The sequence below is a fragment of the Perognathus longimembris genome, chromosome 14 (genome assembly GCF_023159225.1).
Source record: "Perognathus longimembris pacificus isolate PPM17 chromosome 14, ASM2315922v1, whole genome shotgun sequence".
NCBI lineage: Eukaryota > Metazoa > Chordata > Mammalia > Rodentia > Heteromyidae > Perognathus > Perognathus longimembris.
In genome coordinates this window covers 37,034,354-37,061,704 of record NC_063174.1, presented here as the reverse complement: position 1 = coordinate 37,061,704, position 27,351 = coordinate 37,034,354, and the positions used below count along the sequence as shown (strand labels likewise).

General features: G+C 43.6%; 1 protein-coding gene across 2 annotated transcripts in view; it reads left to right on the top strand.

Annotated features, from left to right (window-relative positions):
• Positions 1-18,498, top strand: part of Dcaf5 (DDB1 and CUL4 associated factor 5) — a 97,118-nt gene extending 78,620 nt beyond the window's left edge. For both annotated transcript variants that reach the window (XM_048362913.1, XM_048362914.1), the window contains exons 8-9: positions 5,819-5,946; positions 13,889-18,498. In XM_048362913.1, the coding sequence (XP_048218870.1) occupies positions 5,819-5,946; positions 13,889-15,658 (1,898 nt within the window). In that variant the 3' untranslated portion in view covers positions 15,659-18,498. The remainder of the gene's footprint in view (positions 1-5,818; positions 5,947-13,888) is intronic.
• The last annotated feature ends 8,853 nt before the right edge of the window (positions 18,499-27,351 follow it).

The window sequence follows — 27,351 nt, the reverse complement described above, 5'->3', positions numbered from 1 at the left end:
GCTCTGGCTGGTTCTAGAACATTGGGTTTCTCTGTGTATAAGAACCAGGGCCTTATGATTGCCCCTCTTGTTGGATTCGCTAACTGTAGTTGAGAAGTTTGATTTTTCTTCAACATTACATCTTCAATCACGGAAATTCCTTGCTCCACATGTTACTAAAGCACCTTTTTAAAAATATTATTTTAGCAAACTTCAGCTCATTTGGGGAATAACTACAATTCTGAAACATCTCCTCCCTGTTTTTTTGCCAGTCTTCAGTCTTGAACTCTGAGCCTTGGGTGCTGTCCTTGAGCTTTTGTGGTCATGGATAGTATTCTACCACTGGAGCCCTACAGCTCCACTTCCATTTTTTTTTTTTTTTTTTGTGGTTCATTGGAGATAAGAGTCTCATTGTGGGCTGGGAATATGGCCTAGTGGCAAGAGTGCTTGCCTCGTATACATGAAGCCCTGGGTTCGATTCCCCAGCACCACATATATAGAAAACGTCCAGAAGTGGCACTATGACTCAAGTGGCAGAGTGCTAGCCTTGAGCAAAAAGAAGCCAGGGACAGTGCTCAGGCCCTGAGTCCAAGCTCCAGGACTGGCCAAAAAAAAAAAAGAGTCTCATGGTCTTTCCTGCCCAGACTGGCTTCAAACTGTGATCCTCAGATCTCAGCCTCCTGAGTAGCTAGGACTACAGGTGTGAGCTACCAGCACCCAGACTTTTCTTTCTTAAATTCCTGAGTCTTTCTGTTTTCTTTCTAAACTTCCTTCTTGCTCTTTTTTTCTACTTCTGCCATTTTTGTAATTAAGTAATTTAATTAGTTAATTTAAGTGATGCAAGTATGTAATTAAAAAACCAAATATAATATTATAAGGCTTCTTTCTTTTTCTTTTCTCCTTCCTTCCTTCCTTCCTTCCTTCCTTCCTTCCTTCCTTCCTTCCTTCCTTCCTTCCTTCCTCCCTCCCCTCCCTCCCTCCCTCCCTCCCTCCCTTCCTCCCTCCCTCCCTCCCTCCCTCCCTCTCCCTCCCTCCCTCCCTCCCTCCCTCCCTCCCCTCCCTCCCTCCCTCCCTCTCTCCCTCCCTTCCTTCCTTCCTTCCCTTCCTCTTTCTTATCAGTTCTGGGGCTTGAACTCAAGGCCTGAGCGCTGTCCCTAAGCATTTTCTCCTGTGGGAAGACTAGTTGCCTGGCAGTTAACTGTGGTTCCAAGAGCCAAGTAGGGAAATAGAATTGTCTAGATCTATATACAGTTTTTTTTGTTGTTGTTGTCGTTTCATCCCTTCCACAACTGTGCTCTGTCTCCATTGTAAAATCTCTTTAGGTCAACTTCAGCTGGAAACCCCCTGGACCTCAGCTTGTGTGGTTTTTAAGCACAATTTCATACATGTTTTTTAGCTCCTATCTTCAATTATTAATATCTCTTTTTTATATTAATTTCTTCGTTTTTAGCAGTTAGTGCACAGGTTTAAAATCTATTCAGTTGTAAAACTATGAGATTTTTTTTTTTCCCAATCCTGGAGCTTGAACTCAGAGCCTGAGCACTGTCCCTGGCTTCTTTTTGCTCAAGGCTAGCACTCTACCACTTGAGCCACAGTGCCACTTCTGGTGGTGCTGTGGAATTGAACCCAGGGCTTCACGTATACGAGGTAAGCGCTCTACCACTAAGCCATATTCCCAGCCCACAAACTGAGATTTAAGACTGTATTATAAAGGTAATGTACAGAGGGCTTACAGTTTACATAGGTCAGGTAAAGAGTATATTTCTTTTTGGACAATGTCACTCTTTCCCTTGCTCTCTCTCCTCTGGTTATTTTTGAGATTTTGCTTCCTATTTAAATATTTTTGAGGTTTTGGTTCCTACCTTTACACACACCTGGGCCATGATCATCCTGCTTTTCTTCACTTCCTGTTAGAACTAGGATCATGGACATGTAACCAGTACTCCCAATTTCTTCCACTGAGATAGAGTCTTGCATATTTTTCTGTCCCAACTGGCTTCGAGTTATGTTCTTTGTGGTCTCAGTCACTTGTGTACCAAGGTTGACAGATGTATACCACCATGCCTAGCTATTGACTGAGAAAGGAGTATGATGTGTATGCCTGGGTTGGCCTCAAACTGTGATTCTCCTGATCTCAGTCTTCGGGTAGGTAGGATAAGAAATTAAGACCCTAGGGCACAGCTACTCCTGCTTCTTAGACTTAAATGTTTCCTTATGGTCCAAGAAAGGAAAACTTGTTCTCTCTCGTTGTTCTCTCTCTCTCTCTCTCTCTCTCTCTCTCTCTCTCTCTCTCTCTCTCTCTCTCTCTCTCTCTCTCTGTTCAATATAAGATACTAGAATAGGCACATAAGGAGAAGCTGGCTTACTGTTACATACCTTAATGGCATAATCACTACTTCATGCTAGATGACAAGCATTTAGCAGCTATTGAATATCTAGCATGTGCTTCACAGAGTGTGCTAAATGCTGAGAAAATCTTGAGTGTGAGCCAAAGACTCTATCAGTCTTTTTTTTTTTTTTAATGCTTCACAAATTTGTTTTGTTTTGTTTTTGCAAGTCCTAGAGCTTGAATTCAGGGCCTGGGCACTGTCCCTGAGCTGCTTTTGCTCAAGGCTAGCACTCTACCACTTGAACCACAGTACCACTTCTGGCTTTTTCTATGTATGTGGTACAGAGGAATTGAACCCAAGGCTTCATGCATGCAAGGCAAGCACTCTACCACTAAGCCCAGCCCCATGCTTCACAACTTTTTGAAAAATGAGATTTGTTTATTATATAAACAGTTCTGACTTAATATATTGAGTAACTCACATAGGATTCCGAGTGGGCTGAGGAGAACATTCTAGATGTAAGACCCATATCCACTGTGAAAGTTGCTACCTGGCAAGATTATATACCATTTTTTTAGTTGATGTCAAATAATTTCTAAAATCTCCTTTAAAATGAGAGGGAGGAATAGAATTGAGAATTGTGTTATAGCAAAGAAAAGCCTATCAGAATTTTTCCTGCCTCTGAAGTAGGTTAGAAGAGGTCTATTTTTACATGGTAATTCTGAAGATAAAATAAATAGACTTAACTGTTACATATAGAGCCACTGTGGTATATTATAATGAAGGAGCATTAATCTTGAAATCCTACATGGATTCAAGTCTAGTTCTTCCACTAACTAGAAGAGTACTTCTAGGTGAGTTACATAACAGCAGTTCTGTCTTTTCTTCTGTAAAATCCCTTCTGTACTTGCTTTATATTCTGAATTTTAATGATCTCAGGAACCTTCTGGAAATGATTTGCTATCAAATATATGACATTGTTAATGAACAATGTAGACCTCTGATTTCCAGAGCATTTGCTTAGTAACTGAGGTATGGAAGTAATGGATTTGACAAAATGTTGGGGATATGAGTATCTTTAAAAATACCTATATTTCCCTTCTATCTAAACGAATTCTTGCTTAAAAGAGTGGGGGGGGGGGACTTACTATTTTCATAGAGTGGCTTTCTGATATATGCCTCTAGTCAAAGACCTTTACTGTTAATGGTAAGAAGTATAATGTAATTGAGTTGGTAAGACTGGTTTTAAATTCCTGATGCATTCATCTTATAATTAGGGACTTTAGGAAAAATACTTAGTCTTACTAAAATCTATTTCTTCATCTGTAAAATAATGATATTAACATTATCAACAAGAAAATAATGTCAACCTTCTTAGGGTTATTGTGAGAATTCTTGGTTACCGAATGATTGTTATTCCTCATTAAGAAAGCCATTGAAGGACTGGGAATATGGCCTAGTGGTAGAGTGCAAAAAAAAAAAAAAAAAAAAAAAAAAAGCAGCCAGGGACAGTGCTCAGGCCCTAAGTTCAAGCCCCAGGACTGGCCAAAAAAAAAAAAAAAAAAAAAAGAATACAAGAAAGCCAGTGACAGTAGTCAGTGACAGTAGCTCAAGCTTGTAATCCTAGTTACTTGAGAAGCTAAGAATGGAAGGATGAAGCTTTGAGGTCAACCTAGGAAAAAGAGTCATGGAAACTTTCATAGAAGGGAAGCTGGATGTGGTAACATACCTGTGAGCTGACTGGATGCCTAAAAGTAGGGGATCCTGTGTCTGTGGTGCACCTTGACAAGAAGTAAGATCCTGTCCTAAAAATAACCAGTGAAAAACAAGACTAGCAGCATGGCTCAGAAGTATCTACCAGTTTAGCAAACATGAGGCTCTGAGTTCGAACCTCCAATAGTACTAACAACAACAACAAAGAAAAAATATACTCCGCCCACCTCCTTTTAACACTGCTTTTTAAAGCCTGGCACTGGGCTTAAACCTATGGTCCTAGTTACCCAGGAGGCTGAGATTTGACAATGATGACTCAAAGCCAGCCAGGGCAGGAAAGTCTGTGAGACTTATCTTTGATTAATTATCAAAAAGCTGGAAGTGGATCTGTAGTTCAAGTAGTAGAGTACCAATCTCGAGCAAAACAGCTCAGGCCTGAGTGTCAAGCCACAGACAAACAAAAAGCTTCTTAAGGGAAGAATGGTGGAGGGGGTTGTCTCTGATCAAGAAGCACTTTACACTTAGCTGGACATGCTAAATTAAAACTTTTTGCCTAATCTTTTGAAGTTCAGAAAATTAAGAAGAAGGAGAAAAAAAAAACTCCTTAGAAATCAAGACTGTCTCTCTTTTGGACACAGATAGAGCAGTTCTAATATGTTATGCTGCTCTTGACTCATCAGTAGTTTCAAGTGTTCCCTTATTTGACAAATGTTTCCCTGAATGGAAGTGAGACACATGAATTTTCACTATCAAAACACTGTACCCACCCCACTGGGAATAGGCTGTGGAAGTGGAAGGATGGAAACAGCTGTAAGTGTGCATTCGTGGGCCTACATGTGCACATGCTGTGTCTGTCCCTTTTTGTAGGCATGCATTCACTCTCAGTGAGTTAAGCTTAGGCATCTGTTTTGTCTTCCCATGTAATTGGGAAAAACAACTGTTTTTAATTGGCCACAAGTACTTGGCTGCAAACATATGTGAAGTACATATGATGAAAGAACTCAGTATAATGGGCTCTTTTGTACATTAAGCATTACTGCTTGTGGAGTTCTTTAAGCTTTACTGACAGCACTGGCTGTTCCCATCTGGTTTCTCTCATCTCTTAACAGGTTACATGGTCCCTGAGAGGCAGCCACTGCTCTCCCTGTTGTCAGTATCCTTGATTATATGTCTTTTTATAGTTCAAAACTTGACAACCCTGTAACTGTTCATTCAGGCTTTTAGAAAATGCAAAAAGGTTGCTTGGGCACCTCTTTTAGATATACCATGAGGAGAAACAGTCTTTTGTCCCTTACTGTAGTAAGCCTTATTTATTTATTTATTTATTTATTTATTTGCCAGTCCTGGGGCTTGAACTCAGGGCCTGAGCACTGTCCCTGGCTTCTTTTTGCTCAGGGCTAGCACTCTACCACTTGATCCATAGCACCACTTCTGGCCTTTTCTATATATGTGGTGCTGAGGAATCGAACCCAGGGCTTCATGTATACGAGGCAAGTACTCTACCACTAGGCTATATTCCCAGCCCCACTGTAGGAAACTCTTAATTCTACCAGTGGAGTTATCTACCTTACCAAACCTCATTTTACTAGCTCTAGCTTTCTCCTTAAAGCTTTTTCCTAGAGAACCCAATGAAAGGATTTATCTCAATTTGTTTATTTACCAAGTATCCTTGCATAAAACATGCAAAGTTGTACAGACCATGCTAGACCATGCTTCTGTTCAGAGCTGTTTATTTGCCATTACTGGAATGTATGTACCCATCTCCTCATTTGTTTTGTTTCCTTCCATCTTCCCAGGTGGCATTGGCAGGGTGGTCAATGGAGCCTTCATGGTGCTGAAAGGGCATCGGTCCATTGTTAACCAGGTTCGATTTAATCCCCACACCTACATGATCTGCTCTTCTGGCGTAGAAAAGATTATCAAGGTGAGGCACCTTCTCTTTCTGCCTTTTCTGAGAATCCATAGTTCATAATTAGAATAAACTAGAACATCGTGTATAAGATCTCATATCTAAACATAGTAAATTAAAGAAATATCAAAAATTTTTTAATTTTTTCCCCCCACTCCTGGGGCTTGAACTCAGGGCCTGGGCACTGTCCCTGAGCTTCTTTTGCTCAAGGCTAGCTCTCTAACATTTGAGCCACATCTCCATTTCTGGCTTTTTCTGTTTATGTAGTTCTGAGGAATTGAACCCAGGGCTTCATGCATGCTAGGCAAGCACTCTACCACTAAGTCACATTCCCAGCCTGTTATCAAATTTTTTGATGATTGCTAGGTATGATGGCACATGCTGAATTTCCCAGCATGCAGAAAGCTGAGGCAGAAGGATCATGAGTTTAAGGCTAGCCTGGCTATATAGTAAGTTAGAGGCCAACATGGACTGTATAGTAAGACAATGTCTTAAAAACAAAAGAAAAATCTCAATAATTTTGACATATCACCAAATATTAGAAAGTTGATACTTTAAAAATGATTGAAACTAGGCACTGGCGGCTCATGCCTATAGTCCTAGCTATTCAGGAGGTTGAGATCTGAGGATTGAGATTCAAAGCCAGCCCTGGCAGGAAAATATGTGAGATTCTTGTCTCCAATTAACCACCAAAAAGCCAGAAATGGAGGTGTGGCCCAAGTGATAGAGTGCTAGCCTTGAGCATAAAATCTAAGGGACAGTGGCCAGGCTCTGAGTTAAAGCCCCCCCCCCGCAAATAAATGAAAGTGATTGAAAATATTTTTCTAGAATTGTTTTGAATGTGTTTTATTATATATATATATGTTTGTATACATAATTCTATAAAAAACATAAATGTCTTTTCTTCTACTTGTTGGTAAAGGACTCTAGATCAGTAAGTATGTGTAAACACAGATAGCTTTCTATAGTTTACATATACGTGCATTGTTATAGCTACGTTTAAAAGCATATAACATAAACATTCTTTTAACATGGAATTATGTGTTGGGAGAACAGTAGTAGTGTTTGAACTTAGGGCTATATTCTTGCCAGGCAGCTATTCTAACACTTGAGCCATGCCACCAACCTCTATTTTGCTTTTAGTTTCTTGTTTTTGCTTTTGTTCTGATCCTGGGGCTTGAATTCTCAGGGCCTTGTGCCCTTGCTTAACATTTTTTGCTTAAGGCTGGTTGGCACTTGAGCCACAGCCCTACTTCTGGCTTTTTGCTGGCTAGTTGAAAGTAAGAGTCTCACAGACTTTTCTGCTCAGGTTGGCTTTGAACTGTGATCTTCAAATCTCACTCTCCTGAGTAGCTAAGATTATAGGCAATTTTTAGAATAGCATCTCAGATTCATACCTGGGGTAGCCTAGACCACTATTCTCCTGTTTACACTTCTCCCATGTCTGGGATGACAGGCACAAACCACCATGCCCAGCTTTTATTGGTTGAGATGGGATCTTGGTAACTTTTTGCCCAGGCTGGCCTCTGACTTTTATCTTCCCAAACTCTACCTCACTAAGATTACAGATGTGAGCTACCACACCCGGCCTAAGTGTGGGTTTTTTGTAGCAGTCTCAGTCTAGAATTTATGACCCTCGAGCTATTTCCAAACATGCTAGAGCTACAGTTCTAAAGTCCCCTGTCCTCCCTATGACCTTGGGCTTCAGAACTGTTTTTTAAATCTAATCACCAGGCTTTTGAACAGATGTTATGTTCTAGACACTACCTTGTACGCTGTGTGATGTTTTCAGTTGCCTTTTATCTTGATTATGATGAATTTTGTCAAAACCTCATTTGAAAGTTAGGAGAGCCACTATCTCTTCAGTTTGTCAGTGTGTACTTTGCATTAATTGTTGTCCTAGTTGGCACAGATTTTAACTGATCATCAGAACCATAGCTAAGTTGTCTTAGGATATGTTGTTTTAGGTAACACACACACAGATACACACACATACCTACACTTACTGCATGTGGTTGTGATTGGGACTATTTGAATATGAATCCTAAACACATGAAGTGGACAACTGAATGAATTCACCTCCACTAAGCACTATCTTTGTATCTGCAAGAGAGACCAGCCTGGCAAATGTCCATAGGAGGCTAGCCCGCTTCCCATCACTCACATTATAGTAGTAGTACTAGTAACCCATTTTCCACATCAGAAAAAATAGGGGCTCAAGAGAATGATGACATGAGGGCCTTGTGATAGTTTTACTTTTTTTTTTTTTTTTGGCCAGTCGTGGGCCTTGGACTCAGGGCCTGAGCACTGTCCCTGGCTTCTTCCCGCTCAAGGCTAACACTCTGCCACTTGAGCCACAGCGCCGCTTCTGGCCGTTTTCTGTATATGTGGTGCTGGGGAATCGAACCTAGGGCCTCGTGTATCCGAGGCAGGCACTCTTGCCACTAGGCTATATCCCCAGCCCCGATAGTTTTACTTTTAACGAGTGTTGATGGGCCCCACAAATGTTTAGATTCCTCAGGTTTTTTTTTTCTTAAAACCTGAGACAGATTTGAAAGAAAAAGTCAAAACTTGTTTATGATGATCTAATAATTTTCATTTTCTTTACTTTTGTTTTTTTAACTGTCTGGAATTAAAGTTGTATTTGGTGGCAGAAATATAATATTGGTATATGAGTCAACATTTTTATTTATCTTCACTCTGACTTCTGTTTAGCCCTGGTTGCTCCCAGGCATCAAGGCTGACTTTCATGGCTGTGCTTGTTTCCCCAGAAGCCTAGAGTGGGATTTGTGGATCACTTAAGCAACTTTTTCTTTTTACAGATGATGAGATATACATTATAAGTTACTATTCTGAGGTCACAACGGTTAGTAAGTGGCAAAGCAGGACAGAGCTAGTACATTATGCCCCACACTCACCCTGCTAGCAGTGGGAAGGTATGGGAAGCTTGATTAGAGCATCTCAGTAGCCCTTCAACTTGGGCAGTCATTGAAGTAGCCCTGCCCCTCACATTGCTTTCTCCTCTCCTTTGGCCTATGACTAATGGGTTGGCACTGTAACACGTCCTCTCTAGGCCTGTTGACGTCATTCTCTTTCTCAGAGAGCTTTCTGCTTGGGCATCTCCTTTAGAAGAGAAATTCCTGTTTGGCCATACACTCTGGGATGCTTCTGTGCTAAGTCCTCCCCAGTTATTGTTTAGTCAACTGAAATCCTTACCCCAAAGGTCATATGTTGGACACTAGCCAAGTTCTCAAGAGAGAGAAGAAAATGTTTTCTCTGTGAGGTTATCCAGACTGAGCTACAGAGCTTACTGCTCCCAGGTTCCCATAGGAACCAGGAGGCACGTTTAGCCATTTGAAACCTTAAGTCTGCACAGATGACAATAGTGACAAGGAAAGCAAAAAGCTCTGGAGTTCTCAGCTTTGCTCCCACAGATGTCTTATATATTCACCATCTGGTTGGGAATGGCACAGTGTTAAAAGCATTGCAGGCCAGGCATGATGGTACCCCCAATACTCTGGAGGCTAAAACAAGTTCCAGGCTAAGCCAGACACCAGTGGTTCATGCGTATAATCCTCGCTGCTCAAGAAGCTGAGATCTGAAAAACTGCAGTTCAAAGCTATCTTGACTAGAAAAATCTTAAGACTCCTAATGTCTAATTAACTAGCAAAAAACCAGAAGTGGGAGTATGGCTCAAATGGTAGACTGTCAACTGTGAGTGAGAGCTGGAGGCCCCAGTTCAAAGGCAGGAGGGGAAGTGGGAAGGAGAAGGATCACCTGGCCAGTGGAAGCACTACCCTTAGTTCTGCTTACATTATCCTGCAAGTCCATTGAGTCTCAGTGTCCTTGAGTCTGCTCTCAACTCTAAAGTGAGGACTTGCCACCCAGTATTGCTTTAGAAATTGGAATTACCAGTGTCTGACAATTGCTGTTAAGACACATGCCACTTTCCTGCTTAGTACTTCTGAGAAGGTCAAGTGGCTCACAGAGTATCTAGACCAGCATGAGATCTGCCTTTTTCTTTATATTCTACTTCCTCCTTGTCCTTATCCTTCACTACCACTTTTTAGCTTGGAGAAGAATCTTTTTTGTAGGACCAACCTTCTGCCCCAACCCACAGTAGATCTTCCATTTCTTCAAATGCCCACATTTAGTAAATGTGTTATAAATATGGGGGAATGGGGCAAATCCTGGCATTATTCCCCTCAAAGCCCAATATTTATTTACTCTCCCCATATTTGTGATATATACCTGTATAAGCCATTGTGCTATGTCCTATGGGGAACATGAAGAGGGAAAAATAGGAAACATGAGAACACATGAAAAATGCAACATAATGAGAGATGCAACAAGTGCTCAAGGGACACAAAGTACTATAGGAAGGAGAGATTTTTTCCCCTAATCTGAGGTAATTTCAGCAAAGGATAATATTTGAGAATGGGAGGAACATCCCAAATAGCTGGAATGGTTATTTATTCCATTGGACCAAACATTTAGTCCCTGCTTACTGTGTGCTAGGCATTGTGCTTATAAACAAACATGTTCAGAAACAGGAGCACATAAGACCTATTAAAATAATTGATACTAGGTGCTGGTAGCTCAGGCTTGTAATCCTAGCTACTCAGGAGGCTGAGATCTGAGGATTGCAGTTCAAAGCCAGCATGGGGCAGGAAAGGAATCTTATCTCCAATTAACCACCAGGAAACCAGAAGTGGAATTGTGGTTCAAAGAGGTAGAGCAGTAGCCTTGAGCAAAAGAGCTCAGGGACAGTACCCAGGTCCTGGATTCAAGTCCTATGACCGACAAAAAAACAAACAAACCAAAAAACCAAAAAACAATTAGGTTAAGTGAAGAAGCAGGCTCCAGAAGGCCTTAGAAGCCTCATTAGAGAATGTAATAATCCCTCCAATAGCAGTTTAGGACCTTATACATAGGTACACAGTACACAGACAAACAGAGAGAAGAGAGCATATAGCTGATATATCAAGCCAGGGGGTGGCCACTCAGATAGTTGATACTTAACTGGCTTTCCACTTGAATGTTCTTGGAAAAAGAATATAACTTTATCTTTTTACTCAGGCTTTGAACAAACTCTTCATAGGATGAGAGCGAAATTTCAGCCCTCTTCCTTTTTTCCGAATCTAGCTCCAATGAGGAACCATGCCTGCCCACATTTAATAAGTAATAGGAAGTTGAGTTTGGGTTTTCTTTTTTCATTGCTTTGATTTTGAGTTGTTGATATTCAAGGTCAAAAAATGAACTACTTCACAATGTTTGAAATTGATACTTTAAGGGTGAAGACCAACAATCTTTTAAGAGTAGAACTTCATCCAGGCTCTCGTGGGTCAAATCCATGAGCTACTTAGGAGGCTGAGACCCAAGGATCAGCAACCCATATAGAAAAGTCCCTGAGACTTCATCTTTAATTGTCCAGAAAAAAAAAATGCCAGACTGGAGGCATGGCTCTAGTGGGAGAGTACCAGAGTGCAAGCTCCACCCCCCCCCCCCAATAAATAAATAAAGAGTGGGCTCAGAATCAGCATTGTTCTGCAGGTCATTCTTGGGCACTCCAGAGTTTGTAAACCACCACCTTAAAACCCCTGAGTGAGATTATGAAGCTAAAGAGAGGAGAACACCTGAGGACAGGAATTGGAGATAGGTAACAAAACTGAAGAATGAATCTGAATTGGGAATTTTTGGAGAAGCTGCTCTGGATTACTTCAGCCTCTTTTGAACTCCTCCAAGGAGACGCTATTTTCCAGAAATTGCCAAGTAAAGCACCAGAGGAATGCGCATCAATACAGTCCCCACAAGGAGGCAAATTCATCCTTAGATGGCTTTGGGGGAAACGTTTTTGTTTTGATAGTGAATGGAGAATGGGAGGTTACTCTTCTTTGGGTTAGATGCCATCTAAAGATAAACATCAGCCTGTCAGGCAAGAAAATCACCCAGAATTTATTGAGTTGCCACAGCAACTCAATGATGTAACAGATTTTCTGCAGCTCTATGGACCAATCTGGCGACCAGGTGGAGTTAATCGTTCTTGTTTGCTATGACAGCTTAATTATGTTTAACTTTAGTTTTGCAAACTTATCCAACCTGTGAAGTTGAGCCTTTGAATCAGACAGACCTGAGTTAGAATCCTAGTTCTGTCACCTGGTAACTGTGAGTCCATGTGTCTAATTAGAGAGTGGAGATGTGTTAGGGATGGGATTGCCATCACTCCTGCAGGGTGCATCTTACCTGTTCTGAAGCTAACAGAACAGCGGAGCAAACCAATAGTTCCCTGGTTAAGAGAACCCAGTTTCCTGGGTAACTGATGCCTGCATGTCCAAGTGGGAGCTGCAGTGTAGGCAGTGGGCTATTCTTATCAAGCTCCAATAAGCAATTCCCATTGGTTAAAATAGAAATATTGCAGTTGAGTAGAGTTGCAGACTGGAGCTGTAGACTGAAACACTCTCAGAGGACTGACTGCTGAGTCTGTTTTCCACTTTGAACAAGTGGGGCCTCTCTGTGCACAGTGTTAATCTTCTGAAGATCTCTTTAACACACTGACTAGTCTTCCAGTCTCCTCCTTCCAACATTTTAGATCAGGATTATAACTCCCAGGTTTCAAATAGAGGAAACCAAAGGGGAGAGAAGTTGCAAGAGAGACAAAATGTGGCCATCTTGGACCTAGAGACAGTGCGTAGGCCTCCAGATACAAGGCTAATTCTGTTCTAAATCATGCTTTTTCCCACCTAACTCTGAGATCCTCGGTTTCCATTTGCAGCTACATGATCCAGTCTTAGAAAGCATGTTTTGTTGTTGTTGTTGTTGCTAATTTTTTGTTGTTGTTTTGACAGTACTGAGGTTTGAACTAGAGGCTTCAGGTTTGCCAGGCAGGCAATTGACCACTTTTCCATACCTCCAGTCCTTTTTAGTCTGGTTATTTTTAAGATAGGGTCTTACTTTTGGGGCTTGCCCATACCATGCTCTTCCTACTTAAACTTCCCACTGTAGTTGGGATGAGTACTGTGCACCTCTCCTGTTCAGTTGGAGTCTAAAAAAATTTTTGTCTGGCCGGCCTAGAACTAAAATCCTCCCAGTCTTATTCTCCTGCATTGCTAGAGTGACAAGTGCACACCACTTGTCTTGTGGACATTTTTGCCTGGGCTGGCCTCAAACCATGATTTTCCTAACATTTGCCTCTTGAATTGGGTTTTGGTTTTTTTTTGGTGTTTTGGTTGTTGTTCTTTTTTTCCCCCTGGAAATATTAGAGTTTGAATTCAGGGCCTTACATTTTCTAGGCAGGCAATCTGCTGCTGAGCTACACCTCCACACTTTTTGCATTTTTTATTTTTTGAATTTAATTTTATTGTCAAGGTGATGTATAGAAAGGTTACAGTTATATATGTAAGTTAGTGAGTACATTTGTTGTCATACTTGTTACCCCCCTCCTTCATTTTTCTCCCACCTTCCCTCCCCCCCCTGCACTTATTTTTGAAAGAGGGTCTTGCTTCCCCTCTGAGCACATGCCTAAATTAAGATCTCCCTGTTTTAGGCTTCCCTTCACAGCTAGCAGGCATGTTTGTTTCCATTGATTGGAATCTCACACTTTTCTTCCTCCACTGCCCTGGAACTGCCATCTTCCCAAGCTAAGCCTCCTGTGAGCAGGTACCACTGTACTCAGCTGTTGATTGAGAAGTATGCCTCGTTGGCCTTGATTCTTGAGACAGAGTCTCAAAGTGTAGCCCCAACTGGCCTTAAACTACAATCCCCCTGCCGCAACCTCTCAAGTGCTAGGATTACAGGCATGTACCACCATGCCTGGCAAAGAATACACTTTTAAAGGTAGTGACTTTAAGATAGCATAGAGTATGCAAAAAAAGCTCTGACTTCATGGCATTTTTAACTACCAAATATAGATCACTTTCCAATCAGTCTTAGTTGCTCTTGTTGTTCATCTTCTATACAGATCTGGAGCCCTTACAAGCAGCCAGGATGTACTGGAGACCTCGATGGCCGGATTGAAGATGATTCCCGCTGCCTCTACACCCATGAAGAATACATCAGCCTTGTGCTGAATAGTGGGAGTGGTCTGTCCCACGACTATGCCAATCAGTCAGTCCAGGAAGACCCCCGGATGATGGCCTTCTTTGACTCCCTGGTTCGCCGAGAAATTGAGGGTTGGAGCTCCGACTCAGACAGTGACCTCAGTGAAAGTACTATCCTTCAACTTCATGCAGGAGTCAGTGAGCGCTCAGGCTACACTGACTCAGAGTCCTCGGCCTCACTGCCTCGCTCCCCGCCTCCCACAGTAGATGAGTCTGCTGACAATGCCTTCCACCTGGGCCCCCTTAGGGTCAACAGCACAAATGCCGTGGCCCCGACCCCACCAACATCCACATGTGAGGACACAGCGTCCCGCCAGCAGCGCCTGTCTGCTCTGAGGCGCTACCAGGATAAACGCCTTCTGGCTCTGTCCAACGAGTCCGATTCAGAAGAGAATGCCTGCGAGGTTGAACTGGACACAGATCTCTTCCCCCGGCCACGGTCACCCAGTCCTGAAGATGAATCCAGCAGTTCCAGCAGCTCCAGCAGCTCAGAGGATGAAGAGGAACTGAATGAACGCCGAGCCTCCACCCGGCAGCGAAATGCCATGCGTCGGCGACAAAAGACACCCCGAGAAGAGAGGCCTAGTGCTCCAATCAAGCCCACAAACACCTACATTGGAGAAGACAACTATGATTACCCCCAGATCAAGGTGGACGACCTTTCCTCCTCCCCCGCCTCCTCCCCTGAGCGGAGCACTTCCACCCTGGAGATTCAGCCAAACCGAGCATCACCAACTTCCAACATAGAATCGGTTGAACGAAAGATTTATAAAGCTTACAAATGGCTCCGCTACTCTTACATCTCTTACTCAAATAACAAAGATGGAGAGCCCTCCATTGTGACTGGGGAGGCAGATGAAGGGAGAGCAGGAACCAGCCACAAAGACAACCCAGTCCCTTCTTCTAGTAAGGAAGCCTGTGTAAACATAGCTGTGGCCCAGAGGAGCCAGGACCAGCCCCCTGAAGGGCTTAGCAAGGATGCTTTTAAAGAAGGGACTTCCACTAGAAATCCTAGCAATGGCCCAGGTCATGAGCACAGCAGCTATTCCTGGGCAGAGGTACCAGAGGGCACCTCTGAGGACACTAACAATGGTGGCTCTCTAGAACACTCTTTTGAAACCAAGAAACTCAATGGAAAGTCCTTAAGCAAGGCCCTGAGCAGCCAGGCTGAGGAGTCACCCTCTCTTCCAGTCCCTAAGCCATCTGGCTCTATTCTTGATGGTGGGTCTGGCAACCGCCCCAGAACCCAGTCTGATGACAGTGAGGAGAGGAGCCTTGAAACCATCTGTGCCAACCACAACAATGGACGCTTACACCCCTGGCCCCCACACCCCCACAACAATGGGCAAAACTTTGGGGAACTAGAGGCAGTGGCCTTTTCTTCCCCAGGACACTCCAGCACTGACCATGATAACTTGTCTGTGTCAGGGACTCTCCTACACAAAGATTGTTGTGTGTCCGGAATGGCCAGCGAGGCCGCCAGTGCTGGAACGAGAGAGGACCCCACCGACCGCTCAGCCCCAGACAGCAGCCGGGCTGCTTACAGCCACAGTGGCCTCAAAAGGCACCGGGTTGAATTAGAAGACACAGATTCAGAGAATTCCTCCTCAGAGAAGAAATTGAAAACATGATAAATACAAAGGGAAAACAAACAGCTACAAACAGTAGCCTTACACATTTTATCTTGTTAGTGAACACGGAGGAAAGGAAAAAAGTATTAAAGGCACATAAAACCAGGGCCTAGAATTTTGTGTCCACTGCTGCTCCCTTCTATTCACCATTCACCAGTGGGTTTGAATGTCTAGCCATTGGCTTGTGCTGTGTTGAGGAGCAAATCCATGTGGCTCCTTTATAGTGAGGCGAGAGCAAGGTTCTGGGAAAGGAAATCCCTGTTGGGACGTTTGACTTGTTCTTGTGTGCATGTGTGCACTGGTGCATGTGAGCTCTTTGTCTCATGTTACCTTTCTTTTAGCCATCAGCAAGAATCTGTGGGTCTGTAATTTTTGCCATCTCACCTGTTCACATGCCATAGGGGTTGTGGTGTTAATGGTGAATACTCTGTTCAATCAGATTGCGTTGCCAGTGAGTTGTAGATTTATGCTGGCAGAAAGCAAAGAGGCTTTCAGCCCACTGGCTACACTGGAGGGGAGAGCACTGTTCCTTTCTTACAGGAATCTTCCATATTTTCTCAAAGGAACACTTCATTGAACATTAAATGTGCACATACTAAAAGAGCATTTTTAATGCTAGTGAGAGGTTAGCATGTAAGATCAGACTCAAGAGCACATAGTTCCCTAATAAATTCTGCTGTTTGCAAACTGAGTGTGTGGCGATGTGTACTGCACAGGGGCCATACAATATGACTAGTCGCAGATAACACAAAGTAGCCAGTCAGGCACTAGGTCAGGGCTTGTAGGCCAGCAGGTACTTCCTTGGATTCATGTGATGGAGGCTTGACATATTGAAAGAAGGGGAAAACACAGCTTTCAAGAGCTCTGTGCTCAAACTACTAAAGTGGATGTTAGAGGTGTGTTAATGAAATGTAGTGAAAAACAGTGTGCTACCATATTCTTTTGATTCAACTCAAAACCATTTGTCAGTGTTGGTGGGCCTGGTGTCTTTCCTCAGGCTTACAGTAAAGAAGCTTCGGAGTTCTGACTGATCTTTGCAGAATGGTAGGCATCTCAAAGTGACATTCTTACTGAGTAGGTCTGTTAGGAGGCAGAGGATATAGGGAGAGGGGTATCTGATTTCACCCCTGGCTCCACAAGAGACTCAGTTCTGTTGAGCTATGTAATGACTAAGAGGGAAAAAAAAAAGAGAGAGAGAGATTTTCAGCCTTGTAGTGGTGTTTAGCATCCCTCCTTGAAAGGTTAAGACAGGAAAACCTAGGAATGACCAGGTGTTTTGTTGGCATGGATGACACTAAAGGCAGAATACTGGCAAAAACACAAGGAAGAGAAAGAACAATAACTTCAGTGCAGAGGTGTTAGATAGCTGGAAGCCCAGTTGGCCTCACTGACCCAGCACTCCTTGTCTACCAAGGATCTGGCCTGCTGGGACCTCGACCTGTGGGGGCTAAACCATAAATGAAGTCTAGTGGTGGAGCTGGGTTCTATATGCTTGGTGTAAGCGTAGAGGAGGTAACCATCTTCGCTCTGCAAGGGAAGGTGTGCCTAGAATGTGTGTGCTGTGGTTGGGGTGTGAAGTGCTGTGTTAGCAGGAGATGGAGCGTGTGGGGCAGGGATGCATATGGTTCAACAACTGGACTCTTACTGGGGAAGTGGGATAGTGATTCTGTAACGAATAGAATTACTCTGAATTTGTAACCTAAATGGTTCTATAATTTGTCTTTGACTATTCACAGATAATTGTAAATTCTGGTTTTATAAGCCCAAGTCATTTTACATTTGCTTTTCCAAAATGTATTAAATTTGAATTTTTAATCCTTTATATACAAAAAAGAAATAACCACTCAGTGTGTGTTTCTCTTCCCCTTCTTAGTCAGCACGCCCAATCCTTAAAGTTTGTTTTATTTTAACCTGATCAACAGATAGCCTCTTCTGATTTCTCCTAAAGACAGTTCACATATTCTGGAAGAAGAAAAAAAAAATGAAGTTCTCTTGGTAACTAGCTGTTGATGGTTATAGTCCCCAGGTGCAGAACTGGGTCTTTGATTTTTAAAAAGCCTTTACTTTGTTTTGGTTGCTCAAAAGAGAAGTTCCTAATGTTCATAAAGTCAGGTTTTATTTTGGTTAACTATAGAAGTCAAGAAGGACTGGAGGCATGGCTCAAGTGATAGAGCGCCTGCCTAAAAGTCAAAGAATATGGGTTCAGAAGGATGCCTTCCGTCCTTGAGAGAGATGTGCCGCATTGCAGTTCCACTGGCCAGAAGATTGAGCCCCAGAACAAACCCACTGAGCATCTGGGAAGTGGGTATTTATTTTAGTTGCCTCACATCTTACGTGTGTGATCTTGGTCCTGAACCCCTGGCCAGAACTATTCCTATAGCTCCTCTGCCTGCACCACTGTAGAATTGAGGTCCCAACTTGAGATGCACGTAACCCCCAAATGCTCCCGTGATAAGTATTTTCCTTAGCAGGGCAGAGAGCACTGATAGATTAATAACTATTTGAAAGTGTGTCTTATATTTTCCCCTTCCCCTCACATCCTGTACATAAAGTTTTAAAGTCGCAGGTTCAGATAGATAAAACCCTTTCTCTACACTTTACTTCCACCTGGTTTTGTAAATGATTCTCGTGGACAGCAAGTAAATGAGTTATATAAGTTGTTGGCTTGGGGAAAATGAAGTTGGCAACTGTGATCAATTTACTGAGCTGAGAGTCTTGTTGTCTGTCAAGGTGCCTTCCTCTGCTGGCCTTACCTCCTCACTGTCCCACCTCTCCTCACCCAGCGAGGCCGACTCTTCTCTTGTGTATATGCAAATAAACGGTTATTCACTTGTCCCGTCCTCTTCTCTTCCCGGAAGATTTGGTTTCTTGAACGCCCCCCCCCCCTTTACTTTGTTGTTTTCATTCTTGGAAATTTGATTCTAAGCCATGGTGAACAGTAGAGACATTCCACACCTGTGACCACCATAATTGTCATTTCTAGGATTGGGACAAGGTTACACCTGACAACAAGTGGGGTAGGGGGGTGGTGAGTACTTGCTCTCGTTTGCCAGGCTTTGAGGGCCTCCAAATGAGTTGGAGCTTGAGGAGCATTGCACTGAAGGGACAGAACCATCAGCAGCACCCATTTCCCCTCCCGTCCCCCCACGCGAGCATGTGTACTGCTATTTCCAAATACCAAATTGCTTTTCCTGACCTGTCCCAAGCATGGCTTTCACATCCTTTTTTTAATGATGTTTTAAGACAGGCTCTTGTTATGTAGCCCAGGCTGACTGTACTCCAGACCCTCCTGCCTATGCCTCCCAAGTGCCAAGATTACAGGCATGTGTCACCACACCTAGCAAACATCTTTTCCTAAAAATGGATGAAACTCATGTCTTGTTTTTATCAAAATATTCATAACAACTAAGACTGGTCAGGGAAAGAGACAATTGCAAAGGAAGGCTGTCATTCCTCCCACCCCCACCCACTAGAGCTTGAACTTAGGCCCTGGGCACTGTCCCTTAGCTTTTTGGCTCAAGGTTAGTGCTCTCCCACTTAAGCCACAGCTCAACTTCTGGCTTTTGGTGGTTAATTGGAATCTCCCAGATTTTCCTGCCAAGGGCAGCTTTGAACCTTGATCCTCAGATATTAGCCTCCTGAGTAGCTACAAATATATATATATATATGAGCCACCAAGTGCCTGTCATCCCTTTTTTAAAATAATATATTGTAAAGGTGATGTACAGAGGGGTTTCGGTTATATACGATAATGAGTACATTTCTTGTTGAAGAGTGTTACCCCCCTCGTTTTCTCCCACTTTCACACACACCCCCTGCAACTTTACTCCCCCCACCCCACCCCCATTCCCTTTTGACCTGAGCAAAGCTTTATGCCAGTGTAGAAACACCAAGGTGAGGAAGACTTGCCTCCAGGGGCTTTTTTTTTTCTTTTCTTGAGTCAAAGTAAAATAGCCTGTGCTATCCTAGAATGGCCTCAACTTTGCCATCTCTCTGCCTTAGCCTGAGTGCTGGGATTACAGGCATAGACTACCACACCCAACTTAAAGATACTGGCTTTGAATAAGCTATAGTTTCCTATCATGTAGAAAGTTTTTCAAAGAACCAGTGTTGCTTATGTGGAAGAGAGTATAATGAAAATCTGATCAATCTGTACTCGTTGTACTTCATTGTTAATACAAAGGTTAGTGAGATGCTTGTCAGGACTGAAGCAGGGGCAAAGATAAGCTTCCCTACATAATATGGTCAGGGCAAACAGGGAGAAATGACTTGATTCATAACAGGGTTTAATTGGACTGCAGAAGGATTCTTCAGAGCTTATCACATAAGGAAGTGGGCTAGTGTTTCAAATAGCTGAAGTTGAGAAATCTTTTATTATTTCGTGGGCCAAGTCATAATGGAGCATTCCAGCCAACCTTTATCTATCCCTGTTAATACCCCACCACAGCTAGGGAAAGACAAGAAAATGCTAAGGTTCTCAGCTGCCCACGTGGAGGCCTTGGGCTGGAGAGAAGTGTGGTGGTGTAGGGAAATTGAGAGGGAAGATGGAGAAGGGAAGGGGGTCAGGGAGACTACTGTGGGAGACATGAAGCGTTAGGTGGTTCTTCTGCAGCTTCCTAATCTATAAAGCCAGCATTCAGCATGGCTTGCAGCTGGCCTGAAGTACACTCCCAAAGCGCAACCTTTCATTTATAATGGGAGTCAATAAAAAAGCAGAAAGTTTCTCTGCAGATCTTTTTGCTAGAATGCATACATATCATGAAAAAAATCAGACATGACCAGAACACCAGTGTATGTAACATGTACCCACACTGGCCACATGTGTGGCTATCGGTGATAGAGCTGGGTTTTCTTTGGATAACATCTGCATGCCTCATTATTCCTAAACTGGCTAGTGACCCTATATAAAGGGCTTGCTCCTACATTTTTCACTTACCTTATTTTCATGTCTCAGAGTTGATATTTTCTGACATTTCTAGATGCTCCACCTTTAACAGATCTATGAATGGAAATAGCTCTGAACTGACAAGACAGGGATTTTCTACTGGGTCTTCAGTGAAGTAGCCTGTGCCTTGACACCCATACTCTTTAAGAAACAAATTTCTCCGCTCTAAAATATGACTCCTTCCATTCCAGTACCTACCTATATGCATGTGGCCATGGAGATCAGAAGGTGGTGATAAAGTTTTTGTTTTGTTGATTTCCCCCTTGATGGTGGGGCTTGAACTCAGGGCCTGGGCACTGTCCCTGAGCTCTTCTGCTCAAAGCTAGGGCTCTACAACTTTGAGCCACAGCACCACTTCCAGTTTTCTGGTGGTTAACTGGAGACAAGAGTCTCATGGCCTTTCCTGTCCAGAAGGGCTTTGAACCACACAGCCCTTAGATCTCGTTTCCCAAGTAGCTAAGGTTACAATCCAGAACCACCAGCACCCAATGGATTTGTTGTTGTTTCTTTCTTTCCTTTTTTTTTTTTTCTTTCAGTGCTAGAAGGCAAACTCAAGCAAGCACTCCACCACTTAGATCTCAGGTGTTTTTTGGTTTTTTGAGAAAGGAATCTCACGATGTGCACCAGGCTGGCCTCAAACTCACCATACAGCTTCCAGCTTCCAGGTACTGGAATGATGGGTGTACTCTACTTCATTTGGCTGCATTCTCATTCTTTCTTTCTTCTTCTTTTTTTTGTTGTTGCCATTACTGGGGTTTGAACTCAGGGCCTGGGCATTTCCCTGAGCCTCTCTGCTCAAGGCTAGTGCTTTACCACTTGAGTCACAGCACCACTTCTGGCTTTTTCTGTTTATGTGGTACTGAGGAATCGAACCCAGGACTTAATGCATTCAAGGCAAGCACTGTGCCACTAAGCTACATTCTCAGCTCAGCATTCACGTTCTTGATAAATAATGCTCACCAGAAAAATTGGTAGACCAGTGTTTTTGGCAAGTGTACTCTGCTCAAAGCCTCAATATACTCTGTAAAATGGTACCCTAACTAGTCTGCTTATTGTCAGAGGACTGAATAAGCCTATGGAGCATATATATTACATATATATACATATATAAACAAATGAGATATATAAGATACATATATAATAGAAATTATACACACATTAACGACAAACATGCAGCATAGGGAATTTGCCGTCATTGGCATATCCTTTTGTTTATTTGTTCCTGATATACCACCAATGTGTGCATAGAAGGCTTTAGTTGGATGGGATCTGCCAAGGAATATGTCACGTAAGTTCTTCTTCAGAGAAAGAATGTACTGTTTATTTGCGTGTCTTAATCTGAAACCACAGGAAAAGAGCAAGTTATTTCCCAATATAGATAACTTGACAGAGCTGAGTTTGAGGCCTTTGGCACCACTTCTGACTTGGGGAGCCAGCTCTGTCTGAGGACCTTTGAAAAAGGAGAGGCAAGCCTGTCTGCCAGAGGCCACACAGATCCTTCCTACGAGGGTTGGAATTAGCAGAAGGCTAGAGTCTTAATATGGTGGTGCTGGAGATGGCCTAGACATCAGGAGCTGGGACCACAACCTTATCTCTGGCCTTCAGAGCTGAAATTCATTGTCCTGGCACTGGGCCATCCGAAGAGAACTAGCAAAGGGGTAAGCCATGGAAAATTCCCTGTGTGCCAAAGAAGAGTGTTAACCAGAGTTTTCCGTGCAGAATTGTGTGTGTGTGTGTGTGTGTGTGTGTGTGTGTGTGTGTGTGTGTGTACTGGTCCTGGGGTTTGAGCTACAGTTCTACTTCTGACTTTTTTGCTAGTTACTTAGAGATAAGATTTTCAAAGACTTTGTAGCCCAGGCTGGCTTTGAACTGTGATCTTCATATCTCAGCCTCCTGAGTAGCTAGGATTACAGGTGTGAGCCACGGGTGCCTGGTGTTAAATACTTTTTAGGATCTGATGGAAGAAGAAGCTAAACCAAGATGGTATGGTGGCTCACATTTGTAATCCCAGCTACTCAGGAAGCAGAAATTGGGAGAAACCCAGTTTGAAGCCAGCAAAATGAAATCCTGCTGGGAATGTGGCTTAGTGATATAGTGCTTGCCTAGCATGCATGAAGCCCTGGGTTTGAGTCCTCAGCACCACATAAACAGAAAAGGCCAGAAGTGGCACTATGGCTCAAGTGGTAGAATGCTAGCCTTGAGCAAAAAGGAAGCCAGGGGCCCCAGGACTGGCAAAAAACAAACAAAAGTGAGATCCCATCTTGACAAATAATCTGGGTGTCCCTAAAGCATAAAGGTCTGGGTGTATGGCTCCACCAACAGACTGATAAAATGCCTTCCCAGCAAACACGAGACCCTGAATTTAAATCCCAGTACGGGGGAGGTAAGGTTCATTAAAAAAAAAAAAAAAAAAAAAAAACCAGCAAGGAAATCTGAATAGGCCAAGGGGAAAGGAGTCAGAGTTCATTGCTGGTCCTCTATGTCTTCAAGCAGGATTAGGAATGTTGGAGCCATGTAGTATTGGAAGAGAATAGCAGAGAAATGTGAAGGGAGGAATTTGCATTACTGATGGAAAAGGGGCAATGGTTTTACATTTAAGGTCAAAGCACTTTTGAGTTGGGTAGTTCCATCAACCACGTCTGCTCCATTTCAGAGATAGATCAATGTTAGTGGTGGGCCCAGCTAGCCTCCTGTCTTTAGTGCTTTCTAGACCAGGTTCCTGATTCCCACCCTTAGCAAGTGTGACTCCAGCTAGGGCTTTGATCACAGCAGGCCACAGCAGCAAGGAATTGCAAATGGCCTGTAAAGAGGAAGGTGGAATTGAGCAGAGGGTTTTTTTTTTTTTTTAAATAAAAACCTTGTACACTCAGAGCCTAGACTTCTCCTACCAACTCTGACCACTCCCCCTGGCTGTTGAATGCTCTTCCGGTGTTTCAGCATCTGGGAGTAAATAAATCCTTTGGATGACTTTCAGAGAACAGCAGTAAATGTGCTAGGGATTGGAAGAAAAGATAAAAGGGACTAGAGGATGGAAACTGAATTCTTTGGGGTTTTAGGTATTCAGGGGCTTAAGAATAGGAGAAGACCTTTCATGTTGTAAGAAAGGGCCAGAAGAAAGGACAAGTTTTAAGTGGAATATACCCAGTTGCAAATCCAAACCATCATTCTCTTCTTGTTGTATTTTTTTTTTTTTTTTTGGCCAGTCCTGGGTCTTGGACTCAGGGCCTGAGCACTGTCCCTGGCTTCTTCCCGCTCAAGGCTAGCACTCTGCCACTTGAGCCACAGCGCCGCTTCTGGCCGTTTTCTGTATATGTGGTGCTGGGGAATCGAACCTAGGGCCTCGTGTATATGAGGCAGGCACTCTTGCCACTAGGCTATATCCCCAGCCCCATCATTCTCTTCTTGTCTCCTGGGTTGTGGTAAGACCTTTCTCCTAAAGTAGCAGTAATAAGCAGCTTGTCTCAGCTCATATCTGTGTGTGTGTGTGTGTGTGTGTGTGTGTGTTGTGTGTGTGTGTGTGTGTGTGTGCATGTGTACAGGCACATGCACACCACTTCTGGAGCTTGAATTCATGGCCTAGGGTCTGTTCCTTAGCATTTTCACTCAAGGCAAATGCTCTACCACATGAGCCACAACTCCACTCCCAGATTTTTGCTAGAGAATTGGGGATAAGGATCTCACAAACTTTCCTTGTCTAGGATGGTTTCAAATCTCAGTCCTTTGCTCGCAGCCTCCTGAAGGAGCTAGGATTACAGGTGTGAGCCACCGGCATCCAGTTTCCCACTGTCTTTCTTGCTTTCCCTCTTCCAACCCCATGAGCAGCCAGCTCAGCAGCCCAGGTTGTTACAAGGATGAGTGTAAGGAAAACAGGGGCCTAGCTCACACATGTGATCACTCACCCAGCCTGGCTACCTGAACTTTTCCTCTCAGTCCTCAGGGTGATGTTGCAGCTCAGGATGGGCTCAGTTGCCCAGTTTCCCCAGGCTGCTTCTGCTGTTCAAACTCCCCTATTGAGGAAGGCAACTGGGCACCACGTTCTGAAGGACAGTGGAATCAGAGGGTGAGTCTGAAAGCCAATTTCTGCACTGTGCTTGGGTCTTATGCCCCTTTACCCTGCCACCCATGTCCCTTCTTGCCCATTTCTGGTTACTGATCTTTCTGCTGCTGTCACCCCTCAGTCCCAGCAGAGAGGAACTGGCAAGCATATTACAACTTCACAAATTGTCTACCAGACTCTTAGCCCCTTTCTGGTTCCAAGGAATCATCTCCCCACACACACATAGCCCCATGCTCTGAGTCAGAACTCAGGTGCCCTAGAAGAGAAGTAGTGAGTCACAGAAAGACAAGAGGCTTGAGGGGCTGAGGGAGGGTCCTGGATCATACAATAGAAGGAAGAAGGTGGCCTTTGGCCTTTTACACTAGAGTGGGACTGTTGTGTAACTCAGAGCATGTGATTCGTTTACACAGGATCCTGGATTCAATCCCAGCACCAAAATAATAATGTAATAATGATGATTAATAACAATAAACCCAAAGACAGGTCAACTCTCTGTTAGTGACATGGGCCAAGTCACTTAACGCTTCTTAACCTGAGTTTTTTCCACACCAAATTGAGATGAGGCTTGCCTTGCAGTGTTTTGTGGCCTTGTGAAAACATAGAAAACCTCCCATGATTCCCAGCCTGCAAAAGGTACTGGGTAAAAAGACCTGATGTTATTGTCATCTCATATAGCCCTGTCTTCTTTAAGGTACAATTACCTATTGACCTTTGTCTCCACTGTCTGTGAAGCTGCTACTAAGCTAAACATTGGAGACAAATAAAGGTAGAGAGATCCTGGTGAGTTCTTTACAAATATTATCTCCTCCTCTTTCTCTGCCTCCTCTCAGCATTTCTGAGAACATACATGGAAATGAAGCTCAACATCAAGAGATTAAAGGCAGCCACAGAAGCCAGTCCACAGAACTAATCTGAAAACCAGAAGCTGTGAGGGGGAACAACGTGGCAGCAGCTGGAGGGAGCCTAAGACCCCCAGAGCCACTGTTTCCCCTGCCAGCTGCCAGTGGCCCTCCCAGTGACTGTGGTGACGTACAGAGACATCCTGGCCCTGCCCTGCTCAGTCTTAGGGGCAGTAACAGGATGGTGGCTTTCACTTTAAGAAAAGCCTACCATGAGAAATCCAAACTCAGGAAACCAAAATGAGGACAAAGAGATTCATATTACATACGAATGAATTCTTTGCAAAAGACTTGATGACAACCTTGAGCCAGCATGTGAAGAGGCAGCCTGGGTGGAGAGTTGAAGGGTGGCTCTGGGGAGAACTTGAAGAAGCCTCTCCTCTCCAGAGGACCCTGGTGACAAGATGGCTGATCATCCCCAAAAACCCCAAACTTAGCTCAGGGAAGAAATGTTTGGACATCCCTCTCTGGAAAGCTGCCAGCTGTCAGAGGAGCAAGTTCCCAGAGTATCGTTTCAATTCTCTCTCTCCTTCCCTTTCCCTGGTAATCCTGAGGGCAGGGAGAGTTTCAGGAACCAGTCAGTTCCTTCCCCATATTTCTCCCCAGTTACAAAACGCAAAAATGGTCATCACAGGTCAGAGGTCCTTGCACCCAAGAGCCACGGGACAGATGCTTTCCCTTTAAAACTGTAACCCATGGGGGATAAAAAACAACCTCACTTAGGGACCCGGATATAGCTCCATGATAGAAGTTTGCTTAGCAAGGTTGAGGCCCTGGCTTCCAGTTCCTGCAACACGCTCACACACACATGTGCATGCACACACACACACACATACACACACACACACACACACACACACACACACACACACACACACACCTCTCACTAAGACCAGAACATTTAAAATGAGTTAATGCTGGGCACTGGTGGCTCAGCCTATAATCCTAGCTACTCATGAAGCTGAGATTCGAGGACTGATTCAAAGCCAGCTGACACAGGAAAGTCCTCGAGACTCTTATTTCCAATAAACTACTCAAGAAAAGCTGGAAGTGGCACTGTGGCTCAAGTAGTGGAGCACTAGTCTTGAGCAAAAACAGCTCAGACAGCACCCAGGCTCTGATTTCAAGAACCAGAACACACACACACACACACACACACACACACACACACACACACACGAGATTAAGCACTAAAAACAATACCATGTATGTATGTACGTGGAAAAAGTACATGCACACAACAGAGAATACATACTTTTCATGAACATAGAAAATGAAGGGTATATATTACTACATATGCAGGAACTGTTGCTCTGTGAGAAAAGTGTGAATAGATACAGAAATCTAGAGAAGAGAGGCCCACACAAAGCTTGTACATGGGTGTTCATAGAATTACTTATACTACTCAGAAAGCAGGCAGCCCAAATACCCATCAACTGATGATCAACAAAATATGATATAGCGGGCTGGGGATATAGCCTAGTGGCAAGAGTGCCTGCCTCGGATACACGAGGCCCTAGGTTCGATTCCTCAGCACCACATATACAGAAAACGGCCAGAAGCGGCGCTGTGGCTCAAGTGGCAGAGTGCTAGCCTTGAGCGGGAAGAAGCCAGGGACAGTGCTCAGGCCCTGAGTCCAAGGCCCAGGACTGGCCAAAAAAAAAAAAAATGATATAGCCATACATGATAATATATTACCATAAAAAGAAATGAAGTACTGACTCATGCTACAAATGGATGAATTTTGAAAACATTATGCCAAGGGAAAGAAGCAAGTCACAAAAGACCACAT